The sequence below is a fragment of the Labrus mixtus genome, chromosome 15 (assembly GCF_963584025.1).
Source record: "Labrus mixtus chromosome 15, fLabMix1.1, whole genome shotgun sequence".
Lineage (NCBI taxonomy): Eukaryota > Metazoa > Chordata > Actinopteri > Labriformes > Labridae > Labrus > Labrus mixtus.
This window is the reverse complement of record NC_083626.1, coordinates 19300872-19328566: the sequence shown is the minus strand read 5'-3', so window position 1 is coordinate 19328566 and position 27695 is coordinate 19300872. Positions and strand designations below refer to the sequence as shown.

The window sequence follows — 27695 nt, the reverse complement described above, 5'->3', positions numbered from 1 at the left end:
AATATTCCACATGGTTCGGTTGTATGATAGTGAAAGCTGCATCACAGATTAAAGTTTTTGCAAATAGCTAAGCACAGAAAACATTATTTCCCTCAGTGGGGAACTCTGCTCTTATTAAAGATGGTCCAGTGTGAATTAACAAGCATCTCATAAAAGTTCTGTATTTTTAATAGCAGTGTCTCCAGCTAATGTTGTAATGAAGCTCTATAGACCTTAATGGAAAAAATCTATATGTATACTGGGTCAGACATTATGTTAACATCAGTGAGACCAGACAGAACATGACTGTGTCATCCTCTGTGCTGCATCTCGAGCTGCCAAACATCAGTCACATCAGGGAGGCTAATTGTTTTTTCTTGTTCATGACGTTGGCTCGCCTCACTTAAGTCTGTAGTAGATAACCAACAGGGAGGGGTTATGTAATGGAGTAGTGGTACGGGAGCTGTTACCTCACTACTTGTGATGTAACAGTGCTTGTACATAGGGGCAACTACTGCACAGAATACAAACTCTTGAAAATATAGGATATGTTGTAAAAATCCTAAAATCTCATTTACTTCCAATTTACTTCCATTCAGCAACAGCCTTAACAGAACTGACTGGTAATTTAACTGAATTTGCACAGCTTTAGAATGTAAGCACAACAGTCAGAGCTTCATTTACTTCCACACATCGCTCTCGTGCAAAAAATGTGTATCCCATCTGTGCAGCACCAGAGAGAGGCTAAAGAAAAAAGACAATCATCTATTTTAAGGCATTTCGCCTGTGTTCGACCTAAAAGCATGTGACACAACAACCTACTCTCAACATGAAACAGAGCAGAGAGCTTAGTGGAGGTCATTTGTTGAGTCTCCCCTCGGCCTGTTTAAAAGTTTTCTACAGTAATGCTGTAAGATGTACATGTGCACTGTAAGAATATTCAATAATTCATATGAGAGCGCCCCCTCAGCTATAAAAGCTATAAAAGGCTTAATAAAAGACGAGTGGGAAGCTGTTTCCATGTGATTACACAGAGACTGGATAATTAAACCTCCGCTATACCATGAGAAGTAGGGCTTATCATTTCCTTGTGGCAACAAGCCTCTTAATGCATTATTCAACAACTGGGAGAGCAGTCCAGCTCTCCCTGTGATGTGTGTGTGTTTGTCTGCGCATTCACTAAAATTTGACAATGTCTTTTTGTGCAGCTGTATTTTCCGGAATGTGTGGGTATGGATGTGCATGTGTGGCTCTGCAGGTTTTGTAGACTGATGTTTGTGTGTCCAGTTCTTTCAAGAATGATGGTTAGATTATGCTCCATTACACTGGTTGTGCACACATCAGCTATAATGAGGTAGTCAGTTAAGTGAAACACAGCTCAGCTTCTGTATATAAAGGGGGGGGGAATCAGTCCGATGCAAACACATACTGTTAATGCAGACCAGACAGATGGGATTGTTATTCATGCATGTGCAAACATGGCTGTCATTGCCCAGCACTTAACATGTTCTTGCAGTATAGTTAGCTACACATAAATGGACAAGCACGTACACACTACCAGTTCAGTTAATGCAAAAATGCATTACTTTTTAAGTCAGAATGATACAAACAAACAATACAAAAAATCGGGTAGGCTGTAAAATATTGTTTATTCCCTTATTAGAGCCCCTAACATATGTAATGTATACAGTTCAAATGATGCCACCCCACACCGACAGTTTTCTATCTGTTAGTAGGACGTTTCAAAAATAATGACTCATTGTGTAGCCGGCGTAACCTGGGTGCCATCCTTGAATTGGCTGTTGTTTGGGCAGCCGGATGGGTTGGGTTTGTGAGTGGCATAGTTTATGGGTGAGTCTTAAAGAGGAGTTAGGGAATAGGTCGAATAACAGTCTCACAATTTTACTAATAACAGCAGCCACTGTGCTTTCTTTCCCTATATCAAAACCAAGCCTGTAACAGGAATTAAGGCCCCTTATTTTCTAATTTGTCGTTCTGGGTGGGCGAATGAGAAAAAACAGTCTGCGTTTATTTTCCCTTCTCATTACAGAATGCAGCAGCTGACCTTTTCAGCTTACATCAATACAAAGCGGTGAACAAAAGAAGGGAAAGCAGACAAACACACTATGCAAGGCATTCAAACTTTGACCACTCTTTGTAAGAAATGTGAAAAGGTCTACTTTAGTTTTTAAAGGTGGGCTGCCTCCAGTTGAGCTCAGTGTTTTAGCGATTATTTGAATCTGAATGTATAGTCTCCCTTTGGTTTTTGTGGGTGGGATTGTCGCGCTGGCCTGCTTTGGTTTGACAATCGAACAATGTCATTTAACAAGAGCAAAATGCATCCTCTACATTTTGCATTCTGATAAGCTGCAAAATTTCCCGTCCCTCACTCTGTTGTGTCACCGACGCCACTGACTATCACCTGTACAGCCCCGCGACCACCCTAGCATCCACCTGCAGGCTCCAGTCAGGGGGCTTATGTAACACCAAATATATGCAAGTAAAACCAAGTGATTTGGTCCGAGCCCAGAGGCCAAACACAAAAAATGTTCTGCTGCTGCAATAAACATTTCAGACGTGAGTTGTCTGCCTGAACTGTGTCTATAATTACAGCCACACAAAAAGAGGAATGTTGCTGTACACTCTCAGTCTGAGTCATTTAAATCTTCTTCAGCCGAAATGCTAGGGAAATTATTTTGATTCATTGATTTGTAATTTGACCAACGTGGACAGTGGAGCAGCTGTCACCGCTTAATAAAACCATTGAGATTGTCCTCACCTAACAGACGACAGCATGTTTTTTTAAACATAAAACCTTGTATTTCAGTTGACATATGACCTCTTGGCATGCTAATAGTGATTATCTTTTTACCTTGACTTACAAAGCTTAAGCAAGATCATATGAATCACTTTTGTAACCTTAAATCGTTTTCTTACTGTCATCCTGCTTATAGGGGCACCGCAGAAGAAAATGCTCATAAGCGTTGTTTTACCAGGCAAAGACAAATTATATAATCTGTTGCTCCTACTACGCTGATGTTGTGATGATGCAATGGAGAGAAGAGGTTTGGGGAAAGAAAGTGGCAGAGACGGAGAAAAATGAAAGAGCTACAGGGCAGTGAGGCGGAAATGCTTTAGCCTGTATCGTCCTTGTCCTGCCCCTCGGTGATGCGTTGCTCCATCCGAGACACATGTTTGACTCATGCTAAATAGAGAGCTTTGTGAAAATCCCATCTGGCCCTTTGTCCTCCCACGGAGAGCCGGCTCATATTCACACGAGTGTAAGACATTTACAATCTCTGAGTCCTGAGGACAACCAAAGGCAGAGTTGTAAAAAAAAAAAAAGAAGCTAAGAGAGGCTGACAGTTCACACGCTCACACACACTCTCTTTCACAGGCACAGTCAAGTATACACACGCAGAAAAAAGCTCACACAAACATATTCACAAACACATTCAAGCTAAACAGAGCAGTGGGAGACACAAGGGTGCTAAATGATGCAACAGACGCTGCCAGGGACAGGGGGGAGGATTCAGTGTTACCAACGGAGAGGGATAAGGAAAGCATGAACTGAGAGCTATGACAGATCATATATCCGGATCTGTCAGGGTCTTTTGGATTTCCGAAAAAATGATTGACGATCCGATTGCGCGATGACAGCAAAGCAATAGATAGATCTGTGCAGGAGATGCGGCGATAGACGGAGAGAGCTGTTTGGTCAGACAGCAGAGAATACAAAGAAGATAGACGAGGGGAGTTTAGCATCCTGTGGAGAAATGAAGTGACAGCCGGGTAAGATGTAGAGCGGATATGAACAGGCAGGTGTTGGTTGCAGTACATGGTTTGCAGATCATAAAACAAAGATCATCTTTTTCAAACACTCACACACACATGGACAATACATGCTAATTGGCGCACAGCATCATTGATCAATCTCAGGGAGGACGCGGACGTGCAGATACAGCGGCAGGCATTGAAGAGAACTGTTATCAGACACAGAGAGTACGTTTTAAGTATTGCCCACGCTCCTTTGACTTTTGGCTAATCCCAGATTTATCTACGCTAAGAGGCAGGGTATGTACACACACAAGGACACACATAGAGGAACACGGGCACTTTAGTTGACAAAAAAAGTGCACGGAAGTCAGGGAAGAAGAAAGATGGAATGGAGTAACAAGAAAAAAAAAGCGAGGACAGGGAGGAGTGGGGGATGTCAGGCAGGGAGAGAGAATAAAATTTATGAGCAGCAAGCAGAGAGGGGTTAGAGACATGATGAACAGAGCAAGCACAGAAGGACAAATGAGCTGCTCAAGGAAACAAACAGAATGATCAATAGAGACAGAGGTGCAGCAAAGACAATCCCAGTGTGTGGAGTGGGTTGGTGGGAGAGATGAGGGGAAGCAGGACGAAAGAGACAGATTATTATTAAATAAGTGAAATTAAAATTAAAGTAATGAACATGTTTATTTTAATGTATTAAATGTATTCAGTTCAATTTAAGGATAAAGCAATATGAATTAGAGGAACAAGTCAACATTTTGGGGTAATAAGAGCGGAAAGACAGTAGCCCATTAGCTTTTAGCTTAGCATAAACAGCATGAAAAAATTAGACTTGATTAATTCATCAGGCTTTTTGCCTTTATTTGACATTACAGTGGATAGAATAGGATATCTGAGTGAGAGTGGGGAATGACATTTCAGAAATCAGCCACAGGTCGGACTTGAAGGACCGTCGCCTGCCTCTGAACATGGGGCACGACATAAGTGTTCCAATTATTAGAAACTTTAAAATCACTGATTAACATGTTGGTCTTGATTAAATAGTAAACATGGGGCTTGTAGGCTTATTGTACAACCTTCTGCAGAGCGAGAGCAGCTTTTCCCCTCTGTTTCAAGTCTGTTTGCTAAACAGAAAGCAGAGAAAGAACTTATGTAATTATCGACAAAATGGGACAAAATGTTCCTTTTGTCATCACATTTAAAAAGTCACTGATTAACATTATGTTCCTTTTAAGACAAATACGAATTGTTAATTTGTTTGGCTTTTAACTTAATTGCCTTGTGACAGAGCCAGGCTAGCTGTCACCTATGTTTATGCTAAGCTAAACTAACCAACTCCTGACTATGGCTCCTTTTTTTCTGTACAGACATAAATCTGGCGTCAGCCCTTTTGACAAACCTTCCGCAAGAAAGCACATGTTTCCCTGAAATAAAGAAGGTTCATGGGAAGGATTAGGGCTAAATGCACCTCACCATGGCATGCTTACTGTGCCAGCTATTTTAGTGCTGACTACTACACATCACCACATATCTTCTACTTTCCCTTCTATCTCTCCCCCCTCTCTGTCCTCAACCTCTCATTAGACTTCCGCTCTATATACAGCCTCCACTTTGCCAATGCCTGGCCTCCCCTCTAGCCCCATCTCTTCCCCCTCGTCTCCTGTACCTAATAAATGAGGGTGCTCCTCCCGCCGGACAGAAGTGGGTCTCGGGAGGAGTGGGGGAGGCAGCGAAGGGTGAACGGGGACGACAGAGAGCTGGCCAGAGGAGATACAGTCTGATAGATGGCTGAAGAACAGGGCGAGAGGAGCGAGTGAGGGAAGAGGAAAAAAAGGAGGGATGATGAGGAACTATCACTCCATTTCCTTTATGTCTGGCTTCTTGATGATGAAGACCATTACTCACTCAATGGCTACAACACTCTTACACACACTGTCTTTGCACACTATCTAGATCAAGCTAGAATTCAAGCCTTCATGACAGGCTCTGCAGATTTGTGTGTCATCCCATCACCAATCAATGATTAATCAAGTAAGTTTTTACATATATGGTGGTTTTTACATGTGAAAGAGGATTCTTGTGTCAAAAAAAACTTGCACAGTCTCTGCCCTGAAATGTTTTGCATTTAAAGTAAGTGCAGTTTTGTTTAAAGGCACAAATAATAAGCACTGACAAATCAAACCTACCTTGAAACGGTACCCTTACCCCCCATCAATACCACCTCAACTTCTGTCCTAGGGACTCTTTCCATTGAAATAAATTTTATAAATTAAGGAAATATTTTTCAAATTTCAAATACGATGCTACATCTAGCATCCAAGTAGCTTAGCTTAGCATTAAGACTGGGCGGGGGGGGGGGGGGGGGGGGACAGGAAACTGCTAGAGCACTAGCAAGTCTTAAAGCTAAGCTTGGCTAATTGCCTGGTTGTTGCAGCGTGATATATTTTGTACAAACATAGAAGTCGTTATCAATATTTAATCAAGTTTGCAGCCAAGCAATTAAACATATTGATCAAGAGCACACAAACTTGATCAAGGCAATTATACTTTTCTTGTTAAATTAGCGTAATGATTGATTAGGCATTTACCAAACCCCCCTTCACTAATATTTCCTGAACGATGTCAAATGGGTCTTGTAGATGTGGAAGACGTTAAATCTACAGGATTTAAACTTTATTGTGGAGTAGGAAACATTTTTACCCTCTGTTGACCGCCCTCAATCATCTCAGAAGAGTGCATTTCCACATCTCTTCCAGCTCAATAGCAATTAATGAAAGGGGGCAAGCAGTAAATTTGGGTTATTAAAATGGCTTCAGCGCTCCATTGAGTCAGGTTAGAAGTATGTGTGTAATTAGGAAAGGCGCGAACACACTGGAGCGGTGAGAGTGAGTTGTTTTCAATTAAGGCCTACAAAGCAGAACACACTCATAGCCGGTACATCAGCCAGGACTCGATAGGGCTGATTGATGCTTAAATTGACAGGAGGAGATCTTATTACAGCAGAAAGCAAGAAAGATGTAAACAGGAATTAACCTACATCTTTCACCAATTCAGTTATTGAGGTGTTCTGGGAGCACGTCTTTGTGTCATTAACAAGAAAAGCAGCCGTGAGAAACCTGGATATTAAACTTCTAGGTTGCTTGCAAGTTGTGTTTGTGTGTTTGACATTTCAGCATACATAATCCCATTAAATGCAGTCAGTTATGGAGTGAAACGTTTGGCAGCAGCTCTGTGTGTTTGCTGTTGAAAATCAGCCAAAGCCTTTGTTGTGGAGTTGGCTCAGTCAGAGCATGAATGAATGGATTAGATATGAGAGTATGGTCCACAAGAGAGAAAGAGAAAGCTGAAGGGACAAGGAGTGGTTGTGTTCTCTGCCCATATGAACGGCTTCTGACTTTAATAATGTCCATATTAATTCCCTGCACATGGCTGTGACAAACAAAGACGAGGCAGCTGTCTGACAATGAAAAGGGCCAGAGCGAGGTGTCTGAAGAGGAACAAAGAGAGAAATTGAGTATGAGAGGAATAAAGATGTGCTCTCATAGTTGAAAAATACAGCTGACAGCTCACACTAATGTGGTGTTGACTGCATAATGAAGGTATTGCTGCCATGAAGAATTTCTTCCAGAAAAAGGCAGCCATACAACACGACCAATGCTGTGTATGGAATGTAATTACTGTATCAAGTGAAGATATGGACATATAGAGGGGCTGAGGTGTTAAGCACTGTACAGAATTTGAAAAATGTAAGGTGTGAAACGCAGTGGAAATAACATTCGTCTCTCTAAATTAGGGCTGAGAGGTAATAACAGGCTGTTCATATTTAATGAAAAGTTCAGCATCTGTTTTCTCCTCTATGCCTGCAAGCTTTCACCTCATGTTTCGTTGTAAATTTAGGCTACATTTGTGCTCATTATGTGAATTTAATTTGTTTCCCACTTTATAACCTCTTCAAATTTGTGGATGGTTAAAAGCAATGTACATGTCTGGCCTGTATCTGCAATGAATTAGATATAAGACTACTGTTGCATATCACTGTAAAGACCTTTAATGAACTGATTTCCTTTTAAGGACTTCCTCTGCACTCCGCATGTTTTCTATGTGTAATTCCCCAGACGACCAGAAGGGATTTGGTTGCAAACTATGGCATTAGAACGCATCATCCAGGCTAATTTGACTTTAATGAGAAAATTCAGCATGAGGCGTTTAAGCAGGCTACGGCAATTATGCGGTTATTATCCGAGAAAACAACAAAACAATCCAAAAGCATATGCTTGTTAAGGCATAGCTATTGTTTTGTGACTGCATATTACATCAGATCCTGATGGGAAATACTTTTGGGGCAGTGTCTACCATCAATGTATTCATGTACGTGGGACAGGGGGACTGTGGCGCTTTAAGTGGAATGGAGCCGTGCTAGTGCAGTCCATATTTAATGTACATTTAAAAAACAAGTTCCCAGTGGAGCAATATGGTTGTTTTACTGTTGGCATCACCTGAAATTGACTTAAACATTAGACTGCTATTGGGCTTTCACACTTGCAAAAAAACTCCTGATATTTCCCTGGATACTTCTTTTTACTTCCGTTCGATATTATCCCGCTGTCTTCTTCTGTGGCTTCTTCGTCCCCACTGTCAGCGTCTTCTTTGGCAAATTAACTTTTCATTCTTGTCAGTAGTACTCCACAATGAGGAGTCATGGAGGTCAGATGTAGTGAGTCAAATTGTCAGGGAAATCTGTTTAGAGCACCAGTTTTTTAAATTAAAAATAGCTATATTTGACACCAGCCATTCAAAAATTTAATCGACGATATACTGTATTGCCGTATCAACGTCTTGCCCTACCCCTAATAATTATTGACAGACTAAAATTAGGATACAGATAAGAACAATACAGACCAAAGATAGCCACTACAATTCTTTAAATGTCCTAGTGTTTAAAAAAATATGGGGCAAGACAGCTGAGATAAGCATGACTGAACATTTCAGCTTTGAAACTGAAGTTATCGAGTGTCAGAGCTGACGAACGGTACATTTTATCTTACTATTTAACACATTTTAATCTGGTTATAAATTAGCCAATGTAACGCTGTAGAGCGCGGTACATGAAATGAATTGCCATTCTGATGTGACCACTGGAATAGAGCTGCCGGCAAGTGGAAGAGAGACAGTTTGAGATTTAGAGGTGGGGTCTATTTGCATATTTATAGATCCATGCATTCTAAATGAAAGCAAAGAAGTAGAACATTCTAAATAACTCATTTTGATGAACAGAGGTGAGCTTTTAGGGGTTTAATCGATGCCTGGAGGGAGAGCTCTAATAGGAAGTTTATTGATTTGTTTTGTGTGTGTGTGTGTGTGTGTGTGTGTGTGTGTGTGTATGTGTGTGTGTGTTTCAGTTGCGTCCAGGCGAGGCCTTCACTGTGTATCACACCAGTCCTACTCTGTCCAGCCTGTCCAAACCCGTGGTGCTGTGGACTCAGCAGGATGTCTGCAAGTGGCTTAAGAAACACTGTCCTCACAACTACCTGACCTACGTAGAGGCCTTCTCCCATCACGCCATCACAGGTAAGATATATAGCACACAAAGACATTATGTTATCTGAAAGCTCACACAATAAATAATGCACCATTCATATAAAGAGCCTAGAAAAGTGATCTTGTAGACGTTGTTGCTTTACTGTGATCTCCTCAGACCTCGGCCTTTGACCTTTTCTCCTTATAATTAGCACAGCACTGAAGCGTCTTTGACATTGCAAACCAAAGCCATAAAAGGCTTACCAAATGTCACACAAGTTTTATTTTTAGGTCCGTGGTTCCACGGCTTAGCCTTTTCAACTGGAAACAGGTTTACACCCAAATCTCTGCAAAGGAGATTTAAAAGGCATCCATGTGAGGTAACAGAAGTAGTGCAGCCTATTTTGGGAGAAGAAAGGAAAAGCCGCAGAAAAGAAGGGGTGTTATCGTGTTTCGACACATTCACACACTTTCAGTTGTTTGAAAGCCCAGCCTGATGCATGCTCTTGCATATACACAAATAAACCACTACACTGATGGACAGACCCACCTGAACCAGACAGAAGAGGGGATTCTGTTTTATCTTCTCTAAGAGATCAGACTTCTGTGCTGTAGGGTCAGCCTCCACTCTCTTACGTACACAGACACAGTCACATGCACACACAGTGGTTTCAGGGTTAACAATGCGGCCGCCCTCATAGCTACAGGAGCTCTGATCTGATCATTTGTATTTATGTATTCTCAAACAATCAGAGGGAAGAGGGACAGAGGCTTAGATCCTATTTTCCTTATGTATTCACTTGCTGATGACCAGCTGGATTCCATGTTGCCAACGTTATTAGCGTCTGTCTTTTCTTGTGCAAATGTTGTTTGAATATGATTCTTTGTTGTTGATGCATATGGTCACAATCAAAGATCTGCATCAATAAATGTTCTACTCACAAAGTCCCTACACAAAGGGATGCTGGGTCTCAGAAAAGGATTCAGTGCATCATCTTGGCTCAGTGACCCAGAAGTAATTGTCTCTCTCTCAGTGAGAGCACCATTACAGTCGAACGGGCTGCCTGGGGAGATCAGTGCAGCGTCCTCAGTGTCTCTTCCTTTTACATTTGTATTTGTATGTTTATTTTTATTTTATCATGACTGTTTTTATTGCTTTGTAGTAGACATGACAAAGATTAATTTCAGTGCAGGCCATATGCTGGAAACAGACTGTCAGACTGATTATAATTCTGCCAATGACACAGGCATGTATGTAGAACTTGTGATGACTCGAATCTCCACTTTTTTTTTATTACTTCTCCGATATCAATCATTAAAAAATATATATTTATTTAGTGCAAAAATCACGACAAAAGTATAATCACTAAAAATCACAACAAGCTTGAGAACCAACTCGTAATACATTGTGATGAATTGGTCCACTATCGAAGCTTTATTTTAAAGGTTGCCCTTTTCAAAAGGAGTCGTTACGTTCCTTCTACTTCCATAGCTTCTCTCATTTTAAGTGTCATTATTGTCCTAGACTAGGCAGAAGTGCATCCTGTTTGCCCACAGACATTGTTAATAAGCAATTTATTTTGAAGCCAAATTGAGAGAAGTGATCTCTATTGAGACGCCTTTTGTTTTTGTGTCTCTTTTTCTCCCTCTTATAGCACTACTTTCCCTATCTGCGGGCGATTATTAGGAGCTGTATTAAGTCTGTCTGGGGGGAATTGATTTGAGCTTCATTCATCTGCTTTCTCTCATTTGTACACAGAAACACACATGCACAGAAACACAAGCACAGACCAAGGGCACCGGTCTTTGTAGGACGTTCTGGTAGTATTTCTGACGGCAAGCCCACAAGAGACAGCAGAGGGGGGGGGGGGGGAAGTGTGCACGTTGGGGAAAAAAAGATTATGATTGTTCTATCCCCAGGATAGTTTAGATTGTTCCACTATGTGCGCTACAAATCCTGAGCACCTTGACACTGAAAGATGTCAATAATGTGCATTTAAACCACTTGTACACACATGCTTAAACATACCCATTGAACCATAATGAAAGCTAACTTTCATTATATCAAACATGGTTTTGTCTCTCAGGGAGATGAGTCTGAGTAAGGGTAGCTTTTGTCTGCATTGTTCTAGCCCATCTGGTTGTAAAGAAAGGACTGGCTGACAGGTTTGTTATCATTTGGCTCCATTGAGGGTTACACATTATATCTCAAAGAGTTGGAATATGGAAGAAATCTCGTAATTACTGCTTCCATATATAATGTTCAATATTCAGTCCAAGGCTTTTAAAGTATCAGTCCTTTAAGTCAACAAAGCTTTGTGAGCAAAAAAACGTTTCTGTGACAGTCTTGTAGAAAGAGGTTACAGGACAAAATATGACGAGTGTCGCCATAAAAAAAAGTTTGACTTCAGTACCGCTCTAAAATATTGCAGTTAACTTTTCTGTACATTCAATACATTTCTCCAACCTGTATCTCAAGTTGAAATCATTTATCAGCTTACCTCTCGAGGATATATGCACAGCTGCACTTGCAACACTAAAGAAGAAATAAAGACTGGAGTGGATCGAAGATGTAGTTTGCTTTGTGAGAGTGCATCGATCAGTGGAACAGTCGAGTGGGCAATATATTTAAAAACATGGGAAGAATGTTAAGATCTTGTGCCACCAAGGCTCGGCGGAAAAAAATGAATCCAGTAGTGATACAGTATATGAATCTGTTAAAGGGCAAGTATACAACAACAGCAGAAAGATAATGATCGGATGGTTGACAAGCTTTTCTCCCAGTTCTGTTTTTGAAATAACAGGATGCAACAATCTTAATAACTTCCTGAAGACAAGCCCCATTTCACCCAGCGATTTGCCAAATTTGACGAGGTTAGAAGTTTGCGCGCCTTAAATTTCTCCCTTGGGCCCTCTTTCACATTTATTACACAATCATTTTCAGGTCAATTTTCATGTGTACAACAACAGTACAAGGTTCTGTGTCCTTGTTCTTCATAAATAACCACATCCCCACTTCCCAATGACTGTGTCTTAATTCGTATTCTATTCATTGGTATTCACATCCAAGGCCGCGCCTTTGTAGCCTTGGTAGGACTGTTCAAAATGAAATGAGACGATCTGGTTACCTCACCAGTTGTCCATGCCCTTACTTACTTAACAGCTGCACTGAAACTAGCTGACATTGCTATTGTCATGTATTGTCAGCTTAACTTGTTATTTCAAAGATAATTTAAAGTTTCAAGGCCCCTTTTGCATTTTTCACCTTCACTATTGGTAGCCATTCCATCGAGTTAAAACCAGTTACTTACCTTTAAAAGTCTGCCACCTCATAGACCGCCAGCTCGTTTGAATAGGTGTCAAATAAATCTCGGGATATGGTGGGCCACGGGGGGATGCGCCAGATGGATCCCGTTTGCCGGGGAAAGGAGGATGCATTTGTCGGCCACTTTTTAAAGGACTCTTTGAAAAAGACAGCCTTTAATGCGCCGCTTTGACGTTATTGATCTCCAAGCAGCGGTTGCAGCCATTAAATTGGGACAGAGCTACAGTCTTGATTACCCCACTTTTCCCAACAATACACCAGTTTCCTGTTACAATCAACTGAGCAATTAACCGACATTCTCCACCCTACCTGCTCACATGTGTCCTTCTTCACTAGTTTCATACCTGATACACCAAACCACTTCCTCCATAAGGTACTTGTTGCCGTCAGCTCTCTGTCATATGGATTCGGGTTTTTCTTTGGACATTCTGTGTTTTGGACCTAATCTTCTCGTCTGTTTCATTGTTGCCATTGCTCCTGTATTTCTTCTAGTACCAGTATTAGCCCAGTCTTGAGTCCACTGAGGCAGACCTAAATCTCTCACACTATCACATAGACAGATTTTTTTCTCCACCATGCAGGTAGTTTAATAAAATATGACTACTGACTTTCTGGTATATTTATATTTCATGTGCTTTGAAAAGGGACAACGGATCCTACCTCTTATTTCATGTATCTTGCCTTTCCATATTTTGTTCTCTGGAGTTTCCAATCTATTTCCTTTCTCATGTTCTTTTCTGACAGATATGCTTATTTGCCAATTTGGATAAATGACCAAACTAAAACATTATTTTGGTCAATTATTTCGCCCCTTTTATAATACTAATTGGTGTTGTATTTTATATCACCTTTACAACGAGGTATAACTTGTAAGGATCGTGCATTCGTGGAATATGCAACACAGCTAAACGTGTTGGTAGCGCCCCAAAAAAAATGTGCCAAAATCCCCTGCAATGTTCTTCCGTTGGTATTCATTCCTGCTTTGAGTTGCTTGGTGGAATGGATGATTGCACTCTACCACAGTAATACGTTTTTCACACTTTATTAATTTTACATTGTCGGGGACCTCAGTAGCGTGTGGAAGATCCATACACAGCCACAACAGCTTGGCACCTCCTCCTCATGCTGGTCACCAGCCTGATCACATTTCGGAATGGGATGGCATCCCATTCCTCAACCAGGAGTTGTTGAAGGTCAACCAGCGTGGTTGTGTTTGTCACTCTGGCATGAACAGCACGCCCCAGGTTGATCCCACAAGTGCTGTCAATTAGGCGCCAATCAGGTGCCAGACATACACCCGTAACTGGCACACACCTGGCAGCACTTGAAGCTCAAAACAGGAGTGAATACCAACAGAAGAACATTGCAGGGAATCTAGGCACATTTTTTTTAGGGCACTGCCCACACGTTTAGCTGTGTTGCACATTCCACGAATGCACAATCCTTACAAGTTATACCTCGTTGTAAAGGTGACTAATCAGGCTTTCCAACGATATAACATACAACACCAATCAGTATTATTAAAGAGGCGAAATAAGTGACAGAAATAATGTTTCCAAACATTTTTTGAGGAATTTATTTCACTGTGTGTGTCCTGATATCTCTTAATAGAAAACACTGAGGAATAAAACACTGGTTTCTATGTGTATATGAGGAACATACCGGTAATAAACGTGGATTTTTTTCTCTGCAGTACATTCTATAATGGGCATATTATCTCAAGAAATACAGAGAAGAGATGGAGATACAGAGGATGTACCTTTGTCCGTAGGAAGGAAACAGTAATGAATAGAATGATATGGAGAGTGAGCTGCATGAGTAATGAGTCTAATTATGATTTGGGCATTGCACAGAGCTACTGCAGAAATGATGGATTCCTCTGCTGCCTGTACCAGTGAAGGACATTAGTCCCCTACCACTATGCTTTGTGTGTTGACAGTAATCTCAACACATCAGTTGTTCATCTTACCTTTTTTTGATTGTGTGAATGCCACCGGGTTTTAAAGCTGTTTACTGTGGACAATGGTATGTTAAATGTGTGTGTCTCTGGGGATAACTGCTGAAGTCTGTAGTAAAACTCAGTCACAGAAAAACAGCCAGCCTAAGCCATACTCCCCCCTGCCCGCCTCTTTACTGCTGCTAAATGAAAAGGTCGCACTCATCACCAGGAAATACACACTCCTCAGCCATGGAAATGAGACAGTGAATACAGCATAAAATGCACTAAACAGCATAAACACAAATTGGTTCTCTCTTGGTATTGGAGGACACCCACACCTGCACCTGTAATGAAGGGTTTCACACGGCCCTTACTAAAAGAAGTAAAGTTTAAGTGTTTGTGCAGTGATTGGAGGTTATTTTCAATTACAAACCCATTTCTAAAAGAATTGGAACGCAAAACATTGAACCTGATACTGGATTTGAAGTTGTACATAGACAACATATCAAATGTTAAAACTGATTATTTTAATTGTTTCAGTAAATGTTATTTCCATTTTATTATAATGCCACCAACACATTCCAAAGGGATGGGGCAGTAGCAACAGAAGACCTGAAAAGATGGGAAATGCTGAAGGAAAACACCTGGTGGAACATCTTACAATAAATTAGGTTAAGTGGCAACTGGTAGGAGTGGGTATTAAAAAAAAAAGAGATCCTTGAAAGGCTGAGTCTTCCTGGAGTACATATATGGAGATAGGGGTAAATGTAATCTTGTGTCCTGTTTATGGTGATAGTTAACATAATGCTTTTTATGGTTTTGAAACATTTACAGTGGGCTGTTAAGGAAAATGTACTTTTCAGCAAAACATTTTTAATATCTGGTTGACTGAATTTAATAACACAGCTCAGTTGATAACAGTATTCTGTAAATATGTCTGTCTTTCCAAATTAGTGAAGAAACTTAATTCCTATTGCCCTCCTCCTGGCAGGACGGGCGTTGCTGCGTTTGAATGGGGAGAAGCTCGAGAGGATGGGAATCATCCAGGAGACGCTGAGGCAGGAGGTCCTCCAACAAGTCCTCCAGCTCCAGGTCAGGGAAGAGGTCCGCAACCTGCAGCTCCTTAGTAGAAGTAAGTAAGATGTTGGCTGCGAGGAACCATGTTTTTGTGTATTTCTGCCACTTATTGGGTTTTCGAAAAGATGAAGAAAGTGACAAACAGACAGAGAGCAGCTGTGTTTGGCTAAATTGTATAGAAGCAGTCTGAGACCATGCAGGCTTGCTGTGACATGCGTGTGGGTTGGACATCGATGTGCAATTGTTAAAAGGCTGTGTGTGGTTTTATCGATGGGAGCTCTTGATTTGCTACCCTGACTTACAATAATGGCTTCAGTAAACACTTGTATTATCCAAACATCAATAAACTGGCTCAGTCAGTCACTGCTGACCTGAAAGCACCAGTTTGACTCGGCTTCTTTCTTTCAAGGCTTTTTCACCTGCTGCTGTTGTCGTTGCAAGTGGTTATTCTCTGTGTTCATTAACGGCTATGAGTCATCAAAGTGAAATGATACTATAATTATTTCCTTTAGAACTGGATTGATCCCTGGAGATTGTTAAATCTTAAAGTTCTGCAGCAACATGTTCACAAAGCTGCCTGGATGAATGTTGCATAACAAGTAGAAAAAAAGTCTCTCTTACACTATTGCATATTTCAGTAAGGCATACTTTTGTTTTCTCATGATTTCAACTTAATTGTCCTTGAGGGTAAATCTGTTTTGCAGCCATGTGAAACCATAGAAAACACAAGCTGCCCGACTCGGGTAGAAAAAATAAAACAAAACAATGAGTTCTTATTTGGAGGCTATTTATATGAGAATCCAGTTATCTCACTCAGATTTCCGTTTGGGCACCATAATCTTCAAGCTCACAATCACTATCCAGCAGCAGCATCCAGACTGATTCCATGTTTTGAGTGATCTCTTCAGCACTTCAGGGGAACATTTTTGTTGGTTAAGTTGTTTCTATGCACTCCCGTATAATTCAGTCCTCAAACAAGGTGCAAACAGGTTCTGACTATTCTCGTCATATTCATTGAGGGGCCTTGAAGAGTTGAGCCTTTTTGCGAAAAAACAAAAATAATTGCATAACAATTTGAAAGTAGTCCCATCACCCTTGACATAATTGCATCTTTCTGAAAAAGAATTTTGTGTTAGCTGAGGCAGAGCTTTGAAGTTGTTTTTGCCATCACCTAATCATTATGAACTGATGGTGCAAGGGCTCTTACAATCACCAGCTCCATTCAAACAAGTAAATGAAGTGGTCTTTGCAATCTCACAAGTTCACACTCACTATCTGATCATTCATGCTGCTGCTGCTGCTGCTCGAACTGTTTTCTTTCTGCATTTCTCTATTCACTTCATTTTTCTTTGGGGTAAGGGCCCAACTGAAATGAAACGTCTAACTCTAATGCTCATTTTAATCTTAGTTTTGGTCCACCAAATGACATGAAAAGGTTTTTGTAGGCACATCAGCGTTGATTGAAGTCGCAGATTTTTCTGAACGGGATAAGGGCTGTGTGTGGAGGGAGAACGAGACAGAATGAGGTAGGGGTGATATAAAAGATAAAGGACATAGAAATGCAACCCTGTGGTCTATACAAAGTCATTCTGAAAAAATGTGTTCTTGTCATTTGACAGTTAACTATGAATACTTTACATCTAGTAAATCATTTTTTTAACTGCTTCGGACAGAACAAGACTCTAGGCATTACTAACCAAACCACGCTCTCTTTGAATATCTCTGCTTTAAATGATCCGCAGTTATGACATTTCAACTTTTGTAGACGTTTCACATGTAAGCAACAGGAATTATAACATTTAGTAAAAAGGGATTTAAAAAATGCCATCATGGAGCGCTGGATAGCGTAGAAGTTATGTCACGAAGTTATGTCTCCCCATGTATGGAGGCTATAGTCCTCATCGCAGCAGCCGTGGGTACGAATCCAACTTCAGCCCTTTGCTGCATGTCATCCCCTTCTCTCTCCTCCCAACATGTCCTGTCTCTCTCCAGCTGTCATATCTAATGAAGACAAAAAGGCCCAAAAACAACTTTAAGAAAAAAAGGACAATTCACCATTGCATGTTTCTTAAATCAGTGGATCATCGGGGGCCTGGTTGTGTAAACGTTTAATCTGGATTAGACAGTCCAGGCTTTTTTGCTATCCAGGTCCAGGTTATCCTGCTCCATTTGCCCCTTGTTTTTTCTTTTGAAGAAAAACTGGGTTAAAGATGAAATAATCTGGATTACCAGTTCTCTCAAAAAGAAATCGTACTTTGTCCACAGGGGGGTGCTAATATCCACACAAACTGAGAGATTGTGACAGTTACTTTTAATTAAAGATTTTAATGAGTTATTAAAAGCTATTTGGTGAAATATTTTATGGTGACAATACTCTTTTTTTAATTTCTTTTTTACCCTAATGCCAACCTCATGTACTGTGTCACAGTGGTGATGTATGGATCAATTAAAGTGCGTATAGCGAAAGATATAAAGTAGCAAACATCATTGTAAAAATGTTTGGTTTGTCTGACTCAATCGAGTCACATTTTTCTCACGTTTAGATTTTGTGATTAAGTCTGAATCCAGCCCTCTTCGTTGATCAGGGTATACCGTGTTTTAGGGATCAAAGTTTTCCCAATCCTACTCATAAACTGAGTTTTTAGCTGGATTGAAACTAGATTGGATTATCTGATCGTATCCGATTATGTAAACCTTTCTTTCTTTCTTTGAACCACTCGATTTCAAGACTTGATCCAATCTTATCAGATAACTGGTGAACAACTGGGCCGAGGACACCAAACCTCATTCTGTTTATGGAGCTAATTTATTGTTTCATCTCATCATTTCAGCTCCCTTCTTTTGCACACTTAGAGCAATTTGCTTTTTTTCCTGACACACTACATGCTTATCAGTTATGTTGCAATAATTTGAACGGACTTAAATTGAAAGACTGAGTGCAACTGAGTGGTAAGGAGATCTAATTAAATGTCTGTTGGACACTTCTATTAATAGAGCAATGCAAATGTAATTTGCCAGTTCAGCAGGCTCTGACTCTTAAACTATGAGGGCAAGCTCATTTGGTGGCAACACCTGAGGTTCATGGGGTTGGAGGGTATTCAGGGGTAACAAAGGTAAAAAAGGGGGTTGTACTGTGTCAGCACTGAAAGTGTGAAGCAGGGTGATGAGGCGATAATTTGTAAGAGGAGGGTAGAGGTGGTAAAGGTCTGATAGTGGACTGGAAGGTTTTTAGATAATGTTGTCTCGTTAAATGTGATTCCTATCATTATCTTCATGACATTTGACACTCAAGCAAAGTGTCTATGGCAGCCAGTTAAGCCATGTTCCTGCAGGTCAGCCTACACTTAATAAACAATATAATGAATGAGGCTTATCCCAAAGTATTGTGTATGCAAACGTTTAATCCAGACTTACATATCTTGAAAATGTACCATGACATTTTGTACATTCATTTTTTTTGTACCCAGGGGGTAATGCAGACTGACTTTTTTGTACCCTTGACTTAGAAGAACTAGTGATCTTATGAATTTGACATTTTAATTTTTGGTGAAATGTCTTAACAGTCAAATGGATTACCTTAACATTATGTAGATATCCACGGTTGAGGATACTCCTTAAAAAACTTGATAATCCCCTGACCTTTTCAACTTCTTTCCCAAAGTTATTATTTTCTTCATAGGACCGACTAAACACACAAACAAAATAAAACAAACTGAATAATGTAAATATCCCGAAATTCTTTAACTGATTACATTTGACTTGGAACAGTTTTTTATGTTAGATGTACAATGTGTTGGTGATGTTTTGGGGGGTTTTCAACCTAGGCTACATTGTACCACCAGCAGGTCAAATTGTTAACTTTCAGAGTGGAATAGGTTTTAATGTATTGAATAAATTGATCTTAAAGACATTCATCCACCCCACAAATTAAAGCTTCTTTATTTTCTCTGATCCTCTGACTCTTTGTCGAGCGGCTGTGGTGAGAGTTTTCAGAGTTTCCAGGTAGAGTTCCCTAAAGTTTTCTTTAGGAGAGCTCTGTAGCACGTTTCACTCGGGATCTAGAATCCCATTATTTTAGTTGAAAATAATAACCAAGGAAATATGAGAGTAATATAAATGTTGAATTTTGATTTGAAAGAGCTTTATTTGGATCTCCATGTTTCATTGATGTTTGGATTGGGAAAAGTTGTGCTTTCATGTTTGAGTTTTATAACAGATTTATTTTCATGTAAGAGGTGATTTTATTTTTATTTTTTTTACCAATGTTTACACGTAAAGGTCAGCTTACTCGTCATGACTCGTCTGCCTGTCAGAAGAATTGGACAATGGTTACATGATTCTGGAGAGAGCTGTCATTAGTATGACAAAATAAACCTGATGATGACCTCAGGGTTCTCACAAATTGTTTTTTGAGACTTAAATTATTTGACAGAAAACTGGCATTGAACATGTAGGGGGGAAGAGATGGAGGGATATTTCAAGTGTCACCCATTCTGGGAATGAAAGTCAAGATATCTTGACCTCTGCTTAACCAACTTAGTTTTTTTCTGACACTTGGAAGTCGTGCAACTCTATGGAAGTTCAATCCTGAATCATTGAATTGTTCCTATGAGGATTACCATATTGGCTTTAAAGATTTGTGTTGACTGTAACAGTGAGTAAGTGATACTTAATCAGACTGTTTAAGCTGTTTGCGCGGTGTTGGTTCTGTCTTCGCCCTTAGCATTGATTAAATGAACGGTGATTTTATGAATTTGAAGTTGTACACAATATGAATTTAAAAGTGCATCAAACATTTCATGAATTGGCACAAACTCTTAAAGTCTGTGTGAAGCAGAATCACAAACTGGTATCCAAAAAACACTATATATGGTGGGAAAAAGTAGCTGTGAACATGTGAAAAAACAATGTTTGACTGAACTATACGCTCCGGCCGTTAAAAGTTTTTCACCACCTTTACTATCTTTTTTTTGGGGGGGGGGGGTTTGATGAAGCACTAGGGTTCCTCATGCATAATCCAGGCCTCCTGCTCTTAAATAATATAAAATCACTGATTGTTTTGGCATCTCTGGTTTTCCCACTCCATCCAGAGTTACTACAAGTTTACAACATGGCCTCGAGTCTGCAGTTCTGCTAGCCAGCTGTGCCTCAGTAAGAAAGTGTGAGGTCATTAACGGGGTAGGCTGTTGCCTTAGGTTATAACTAACAGCTAGGTTGCGTGATGAAAGCCACGAGTGGTAGTGTTTCTAATCAAACTGATGTTACGGATCTTAGAATAAGTGCTATGAAATCTGGGTGCATCTGCTGCTTAACACAGATACAGCTCACCGATCTTTTTTAAAGTCTACATTCATGACTCGTCATATTAATACTCCTCTCGTTTGTTATTATAAGAACAGCAAACTTTAATCACGCTTACAAATAAAACTCAATCTGTAATCCTTATCAGTAATCACAGGAGTCTCACTCAACAGCTTCACATGAACTCACTGAATAACATGACGTATGAGTAGTCCATATTCAGCAACAGACAGTAACAATCTGTTTCCTTATGATAATACAGCGGCCGACTACGTTAATGTCTTATGTTCAAGAAAAACCACAATTCAGCCTTAAAAAAAAAATCACTAGTATAGTGATTTTTTTTTTTTATTCCGCATGTTGTGCAGATGATGTTATGATGTAATGCTCATCCGTACAGACTTCACTTTACTTTGGTTTCCAGTGGTATCAGACTTTTCAGTCATAGCTAAAGCTTTGTTCAGGTTGTTCAGATCTCAGTAGCCAGTTTCGTCCTCAGAGTGGCTCGTTGAAATCCCTAGCAGGAACAGAAGTACAGTCGCTGACTGCTAGCACAGCTACGTAGCCTAGCCGTTTTTTTTATCGGCCACGAGTCCACTTGAAAACACAGTTTGTAATGTGATTATCTAAATCTGGGCATGTAACTTTAATTCTTTAATTTCTAGTTTTTTAAACCAATTTTGTGAAGAAAATGTTCCTAACGTCAGACACTCTTCTCTTTCGTCCTCTTTAACTGATCATAAAGAACATCATTTTGTCCAAACCATGGCCAAATAACTTCATTGTTGTGTGAGAAGTTCCTTTATCCTTGTTTACAGTTGTGTTATGAACAGTTGATAACAAGACGGAAACTTTTGGAATCCAACAAACTATTTCACCTTTCTACCTTCGGAGTGTTCAGCTGAGGGTTTGGAAATAAAAACATGGATATTTTTCTGTGTAAGCAGTGCTTCAAACTCAGCAAACTTGCGGATGATGGTTAAAAAACAACACTTATTTAAATGTTAACGTCGCTTACAGGTGGAATTAATGCAGTTTGGAAATTCAAATCAGAGCATCAAAGCTGAATGTAAATGTACGTACATAGACAGATCCATGCTTCAACCTTCACAGCTACTGTTTGCATTGCATCATTTCAAAGTCTGCTGTTTACGTTTCAACGTGAAAAAGTAAGACTCTTTTATTGACTCTTCCATTTTTCATGTTTGAATCTCAGTATTTTACACTTGGTGTAAAGTGTTTCATGTATTTTCAGAAGGAAAGGCTGCATTATATCAAGCAGTCAGTGAAGGATAAGGATGATGTTTTCCACAGCCCAGAGCCACAGCTCTCTCTCAGGGTGGAGTGAACCGTGCAGAGGTTTTTGTTACATCTGATAAACTCTGGGATTCAGATCAGACACCACCTTCTTCTTCTTCTTCTTCTTCTTCTTCTTCTTCTTCTTCTTCTTCTTCTTCTTCTTCTTCTTCTTCTTCTTCTTCTTCTCCACCTGTAGTTGTTGTTATACTTTTATAATAAGCTGTCACTCCCTCCTCCTTTTACAACACATCAAATGTTCATCAAAGTCTCGCATTTCCATTGTGAGTAGCCATCTGCCATGTATGAAACTCTCATTAGTAATACGCTGAAACAGATAATGCAACCCTTGACCTGTACCCTGCCGCATAAGACATACTGTCAGAAGCACTTTGGTTGCTGTTGGAGACCGTCATGGTAACCTTGTTTCCCTGGAATGCTCCTGTGAGGTTGCCCATCCTTTAACTCAGAGCTTCATGTGTTGCTCTAAATTAGAATATGAATGAACTCTGAGTGTGACAGGAAAAAAAAAAAAAAAAAACTTGTTAGTTTTCCTCAGGACAAATTTTGCTCTTCATCCCCTCCTCTTCCCACCGATTCTCCTCCTCTGCTGCACCTATGGGCTCTGACGACTCCATTGGGAGCTCATTTAAAAAGGACCTCTATCAGAGAAGCTGTTTCCTCTCCATGTGTGTCCCCGCCTCCAGTCGTATCCACGCTCCGCCGTCCTTCTGTGTCTCTCTCTCTCTCTCTCTCTCTCCAGTTTCCTGGTTCAGGTTCATGCCGGTGCCACGCTACATCTGTTTGTGTCTACAGACAGGTGGCGCGGTGTCTCCTCTGCTATCAGGGGGGAGAGGGGGGGGGGGCTTAAAGCTGAAATGCCAACAGTCTGGGAGAGGAGAGTCTGCCGTCCTGCTGACACTTGGTGTCATTTCAGGAAGGAGTATACTGGCTAGTTGTCAGAGAAACCACCTGGTCGCATCTGATGTTTGGAGAGAAAAAGAAATGATGACATTGAGAATAAAGGCTAATTATTTCAGCTGATTTGTTTCATCGCATATTTCTACTCTAATTAGTGAAGCGATACCCCTAAATGGAATGAAAGAAGAAGAAGAATGTAGTAAAAGATTGTGTGCAAGAGAATAAGTTGTGTGCGCATGTGTAAATCTCAGGACTGTGCAATTCATCACAATTCCATTGTATTATGAGCATTCATGATAAGCACACGGCAAAACTCTAAAAGAGAAATGAATGAATGTAAACATGTACAAGCACTGTTCATCATTCTGTGTATATTTTATTTGTTGGATGAAAGCCTGGGTGTACCGTTTCATGATCACTTAATGAAGCTCAATAAGCTATTAGATGCCCTCAATGTAGTAACGTGTGTTTGATTTCTATGGATTCAGGAGAAACATGTGGCAAACACAGGTATTGTGTAAAACACGAAGAGTTAAGTTATAGCTAAATGCACTCTTTATTTTGTAATCACAATATCTAACAGTGTTTTTCTCGTTTGTGTAGGCCTGGTGTGTGCCCATCACAAAGTTTAGAGCGGAGCTTTGTTCTGTGATTTTTGACCTACTTTGAAGATTAGCTTTTGAACATTACAAACCTCTATTGTGAAGATACTTTCTTTCTTTCTTTTTTACTTCATCAGAGTCATTAAACCCATATGGTTTGTCTTTTTCTGTCTTTCTCTCTACCAACATTAGTTATGTTGTAGCAATTGTCATGCATAACCATCCGTCTCTTACTTATTCAGTGAGTGTTTCATACTAAATTATTGTTTGTTAAAGGTTGTCGCTCTGTGAGTACAACGTGTTCCATGAGGCCAGCCACAGTCTGGAGTCACGTACAGATTCAGCTGGGTTATGAACCCCATCCTTCAGCTTCCAAAAGCCTCTTAGATGAAACCTTAACCTCTTCTTCCCCCCCCCCCTCTTCTCTCCCTTCTCTCTGCAGCCTCCTTTGGAAACTTCTCTTAGCTCATCCCTGGATCCATTTGGCAGCCCTCTCCCTCATCCCCTGTCACAATACATCTCTAGGAGCCACAGAAGAGCTGCCGTCTTCAGATATGCGAGCGGAGAATCGGCGAGTGAAAAGGGGACGGGGACGAGCCAGAAGACTACATGCCAACACAGTCTGGAGGATTCTCATTCAACACGGCCAATGTGGTTTACAGACACTGAGACAGAGACAAAGCCCAGCTCAAGGCAGGGGTGCCCACTGTAGCATAGTGATGAGATGTAAGATTCACAACACGGTCATGATGTAGGCTTGTCGCTGGTGAATGCTTGATCGCAGAAATGCCCTGTTTGGTTTTCTATTTCATTCAGATCAGAATGACTGGGGCAACACTTGGGTTAACTTTGAACATTCTACACATGTGCACAAACAGCTTTTTACAGTTTTCTCTCTATCGCATCTGCTGGTGAGGATAGGACACTCTTACATTGTTTTATTTTATTTGGTGTTAAAATGTAGCGCCATTATTTGGCAACTTCTAATTTAATCTAATTTGAAGGAAACCTCCCTCAATTCCCATCTTCCCATGAAGCTACAATCCTTTACACTAGGAACAAGGTCTGGTAATGTATTCCTTTAGTTGTGGCCAAAAACAATCCTAATCACTTCCTGGCCCACAGCTCACCCTTCATATTCCTCTCAGGCCTTTTTTTTTTTAATTGTGTGGGTTTTGAGGATAAGCATTTGAAGCAGAATGCCACCCAAACAATCAGTCTTTTTTTATATGTGACTGATCTGCAGTAAGAAGTTAGATGAATACATATTCAGTATGAGCGTTGTAGAATACTATAACTCTGTATATGCTGTAACAGTACCATAGTCTTTTATCAATGGAGGGAATCTAGAAAGTATAGTAAGTTAAGTAAGTTAAAGGGATCATCTGTAGAGCAATAATTTAAATGGTAAAAGTAAGAGAGTTATTGTGTGGGACAATAATCAAATCCCTTTTTTTTTAGACGACTGACAATTTCTGCTAGCCTCGTAGCTTTTCTCCTCTGTGTGTGCTACTGTCATATACTGTCATGTTTTGCACACAAATCCAGAGAAAAAGGACAAGCTTCTGTTGTATTCTTCTCACTCTATCCTTTGTGTGACTGTGATTTCAAACGCTCAGAAATCAAGATACCATGACGATTACTGTCATCCAAGATTTCTTATGCGACTGAAGTGATATCCCTCGAGCTTTGCATAAAGCTTTACAGTGACCGTGTTAAAGTGAACAATGAATACATTACATATATGGATAAAACGTCCTGCAAACAAAACATTCTCCTACTCCTCTTCTGACAAAGACTGAGTGAGTCACATAAGTAATTGACTGTTAAAAGGGAGGAAACACTCTGTTTTATTATTTTTGGACTTCCAGATTTACTGTAAATATACACTTTGGGTTGAAAGACTGTTTAAATCTAATCAAGCATAAATGAAACATATTTATCTGCTTTACATGTGTGAAGACACACAGTATGGTACATGTTGAAAGTTGTCTTTTTAGAATAAACTCATTGAAAGTGTTGGTGCGGATTTTCACATTGTACTTCTAAGTATCATTATGAATGTAAAGGTTTTTATTCTGTGGATTTTTGCACATATTCAGAAGACACTGAGACACATGGAGACGTATTTGATACAAAAATGACGCCAAAGCAGCAAAATGTATTCAGAAAAAAGTATCACTTTGCTTGAACAGTCCTAAAGGCCTGAAGGGTTTAAAAAGTTATCAGAACATCACGTCTGCTAAACTTACCATCATTCAGAAAACAAAAGAAAAACAAATGTTAACCCTCATTGATCTTGTCTCAAGATATTCTACTAAAATGCTGAAGTTTTTCCAGAAATCTGAAGTTCTTGTCCAAGTGTCTGACAGAAATCATTTCTTATTACCGTCTTTGGAAACAATGAAATTGTTGTCTTCCTTTTTTTTTGTCTGGCAGCGTTCCCATCATCAAAACGGATTGGATATGAGAGGGAAGCAATGGAGTGTCCTCTGAGCGTCTAAAAATAGTCTCTGTGAAGGAGAAATCATATAATCTCAAAGTGAAATACATCTAGCCCTGGACAATCCCACAGTGAATGTAAAAAAATGTCGTCTTCAACTTTGCTATTGTCATAAGATTGACTACATGGAACTGTAGTCACTTAAGCTCAGTGTTTCCATTCTTAAAGGGCCAATGCAGACTTTTCTATCTTTTTCACATGTTGAGCTGACTTGGAGGAAATCAAATCAGAAAAGAAAAATGAAGATCTCTAACAATGTTTTACTTCCTGTATTTACTGATCATATAGAGTCAAGCCAAGACTGCACTTTCCCCCGTTTTTGTCCATATGGAATTGTAACTGTACAAAAGTGTTTAATCAGTGAATTAAATCCCCAAAGGTTTCCTATTCACGCTACTACTTTTTATAAGAAAACTGCTGCAGAGCTCTTGTGATTTCTTGTTTCTCTTTATCTCCCCTGCTATCTCATTTGTTTTTTCTTCTCCCCCGTCATTCTATTGCTCTTTACGCCTGGATTTGTTCTCATATTTCCTTATAATTACTTCGATTTTACAAATTAAATTTACAAATTAATTCATCCATGCACCAAATTTTCCCTTAAAAAGGGAACATTTCTAAAAATGTTCCTGAAAATTAGAATGCCCTTCACTAAATTTGAAAATAGTTTTAAAAGGTTTATAGAGAAAGTAGTGGTAAATCTGAAACTGCAGCAATGAGAGTTACAAAGATTGCATGGTATTTTTGGTACAAAGTGTGTTTGTCTCCACTTGCACCTTGGCCCTGACGTGCCACTCAGGGTGCAGTAGGCACGACTGTAACTCTCTGAATGCAAAACAGCGTCTGGAGAGACACACAGGCTTTGTCTCTGTCACACACACACACACACACACACACACACACACACACACACACACACACTCACACACACAAACACACTTGGATCCAATTACTGAGAGGCATGAAGCATCACACCAGTTGATAACAAGGCACATGTATGATAAACAGATTCAGTGAACAGTGGACTTCTCACCCCTGAATAAATTTGTGCAGCAGACGGTTGGATGGTGCAGCTAATTGGTAACTGTCTATTAATAAGTGTCTTTTATTTCCAAAGCTTGTCTGTCATCATTATTTTTTTAAACATCTAAACACAGAGAATCTCCATTCAGCTTGTTTTTGGTTATCTGCCTGTGGCTTTGATCAGCTGGATGTTAGTCCTCTGACAGCACTGAAACAGACTGAGAAACACTCTGTCCTGTTTCATCAGTTACTGCTGAGGAGCCCTTAAGCAGCTGCTTCAGTGGAGCCGCTTAGTGGCATCAGCAGCTGAAGACTGTGATTTTTCTGGCCCGCACCCAAGTGTTATTATTCTGCATACCGCTACAAAGCCAGTCAGTATGGAAAATGTGCATGCACTCACTCAACTTTCACTAGAAAGGTCAAAAGATAAATAAC

At 40.1% G+C, this 27695-nt stretch overlaps 1 protein-coding gene across 2 annotated transcripts in view; it reads left to right on the top strand.

The window, feature by feature from the left end:
- samd10b (sterile alpha motif domain containing 10b) overlaps nucleotides 1-25756 on the top strand; it is a 53477-nt gene extending 27721 nt beyond the window's left edge. For both annotated transcript variants that reach the window (XM_061057849.1, XM_061057850.1), the window contains exons 4-6: nucleotides 9159-9327; nucleotides 15532-15672; nucleotides 24180-25756. In XM_061057849.1, the coding sequence (XP_060913832.1) occupies nucleotides 9159-9327; nucleotides 15532-15672; nucleotides 24180-24202 (333 nt within the window). In that variant the 3' untranslated portion in view covers nucleotides 24203-25756. The remainder of the gene's footprint in view (nucleotides 1-9158; nucleotides 9328-15531; nucleotides 15673-24179) is intronic.
- The last annotated feature ends 1939 nt before the right edge of the window (nucleotides 25757-27695 follow it).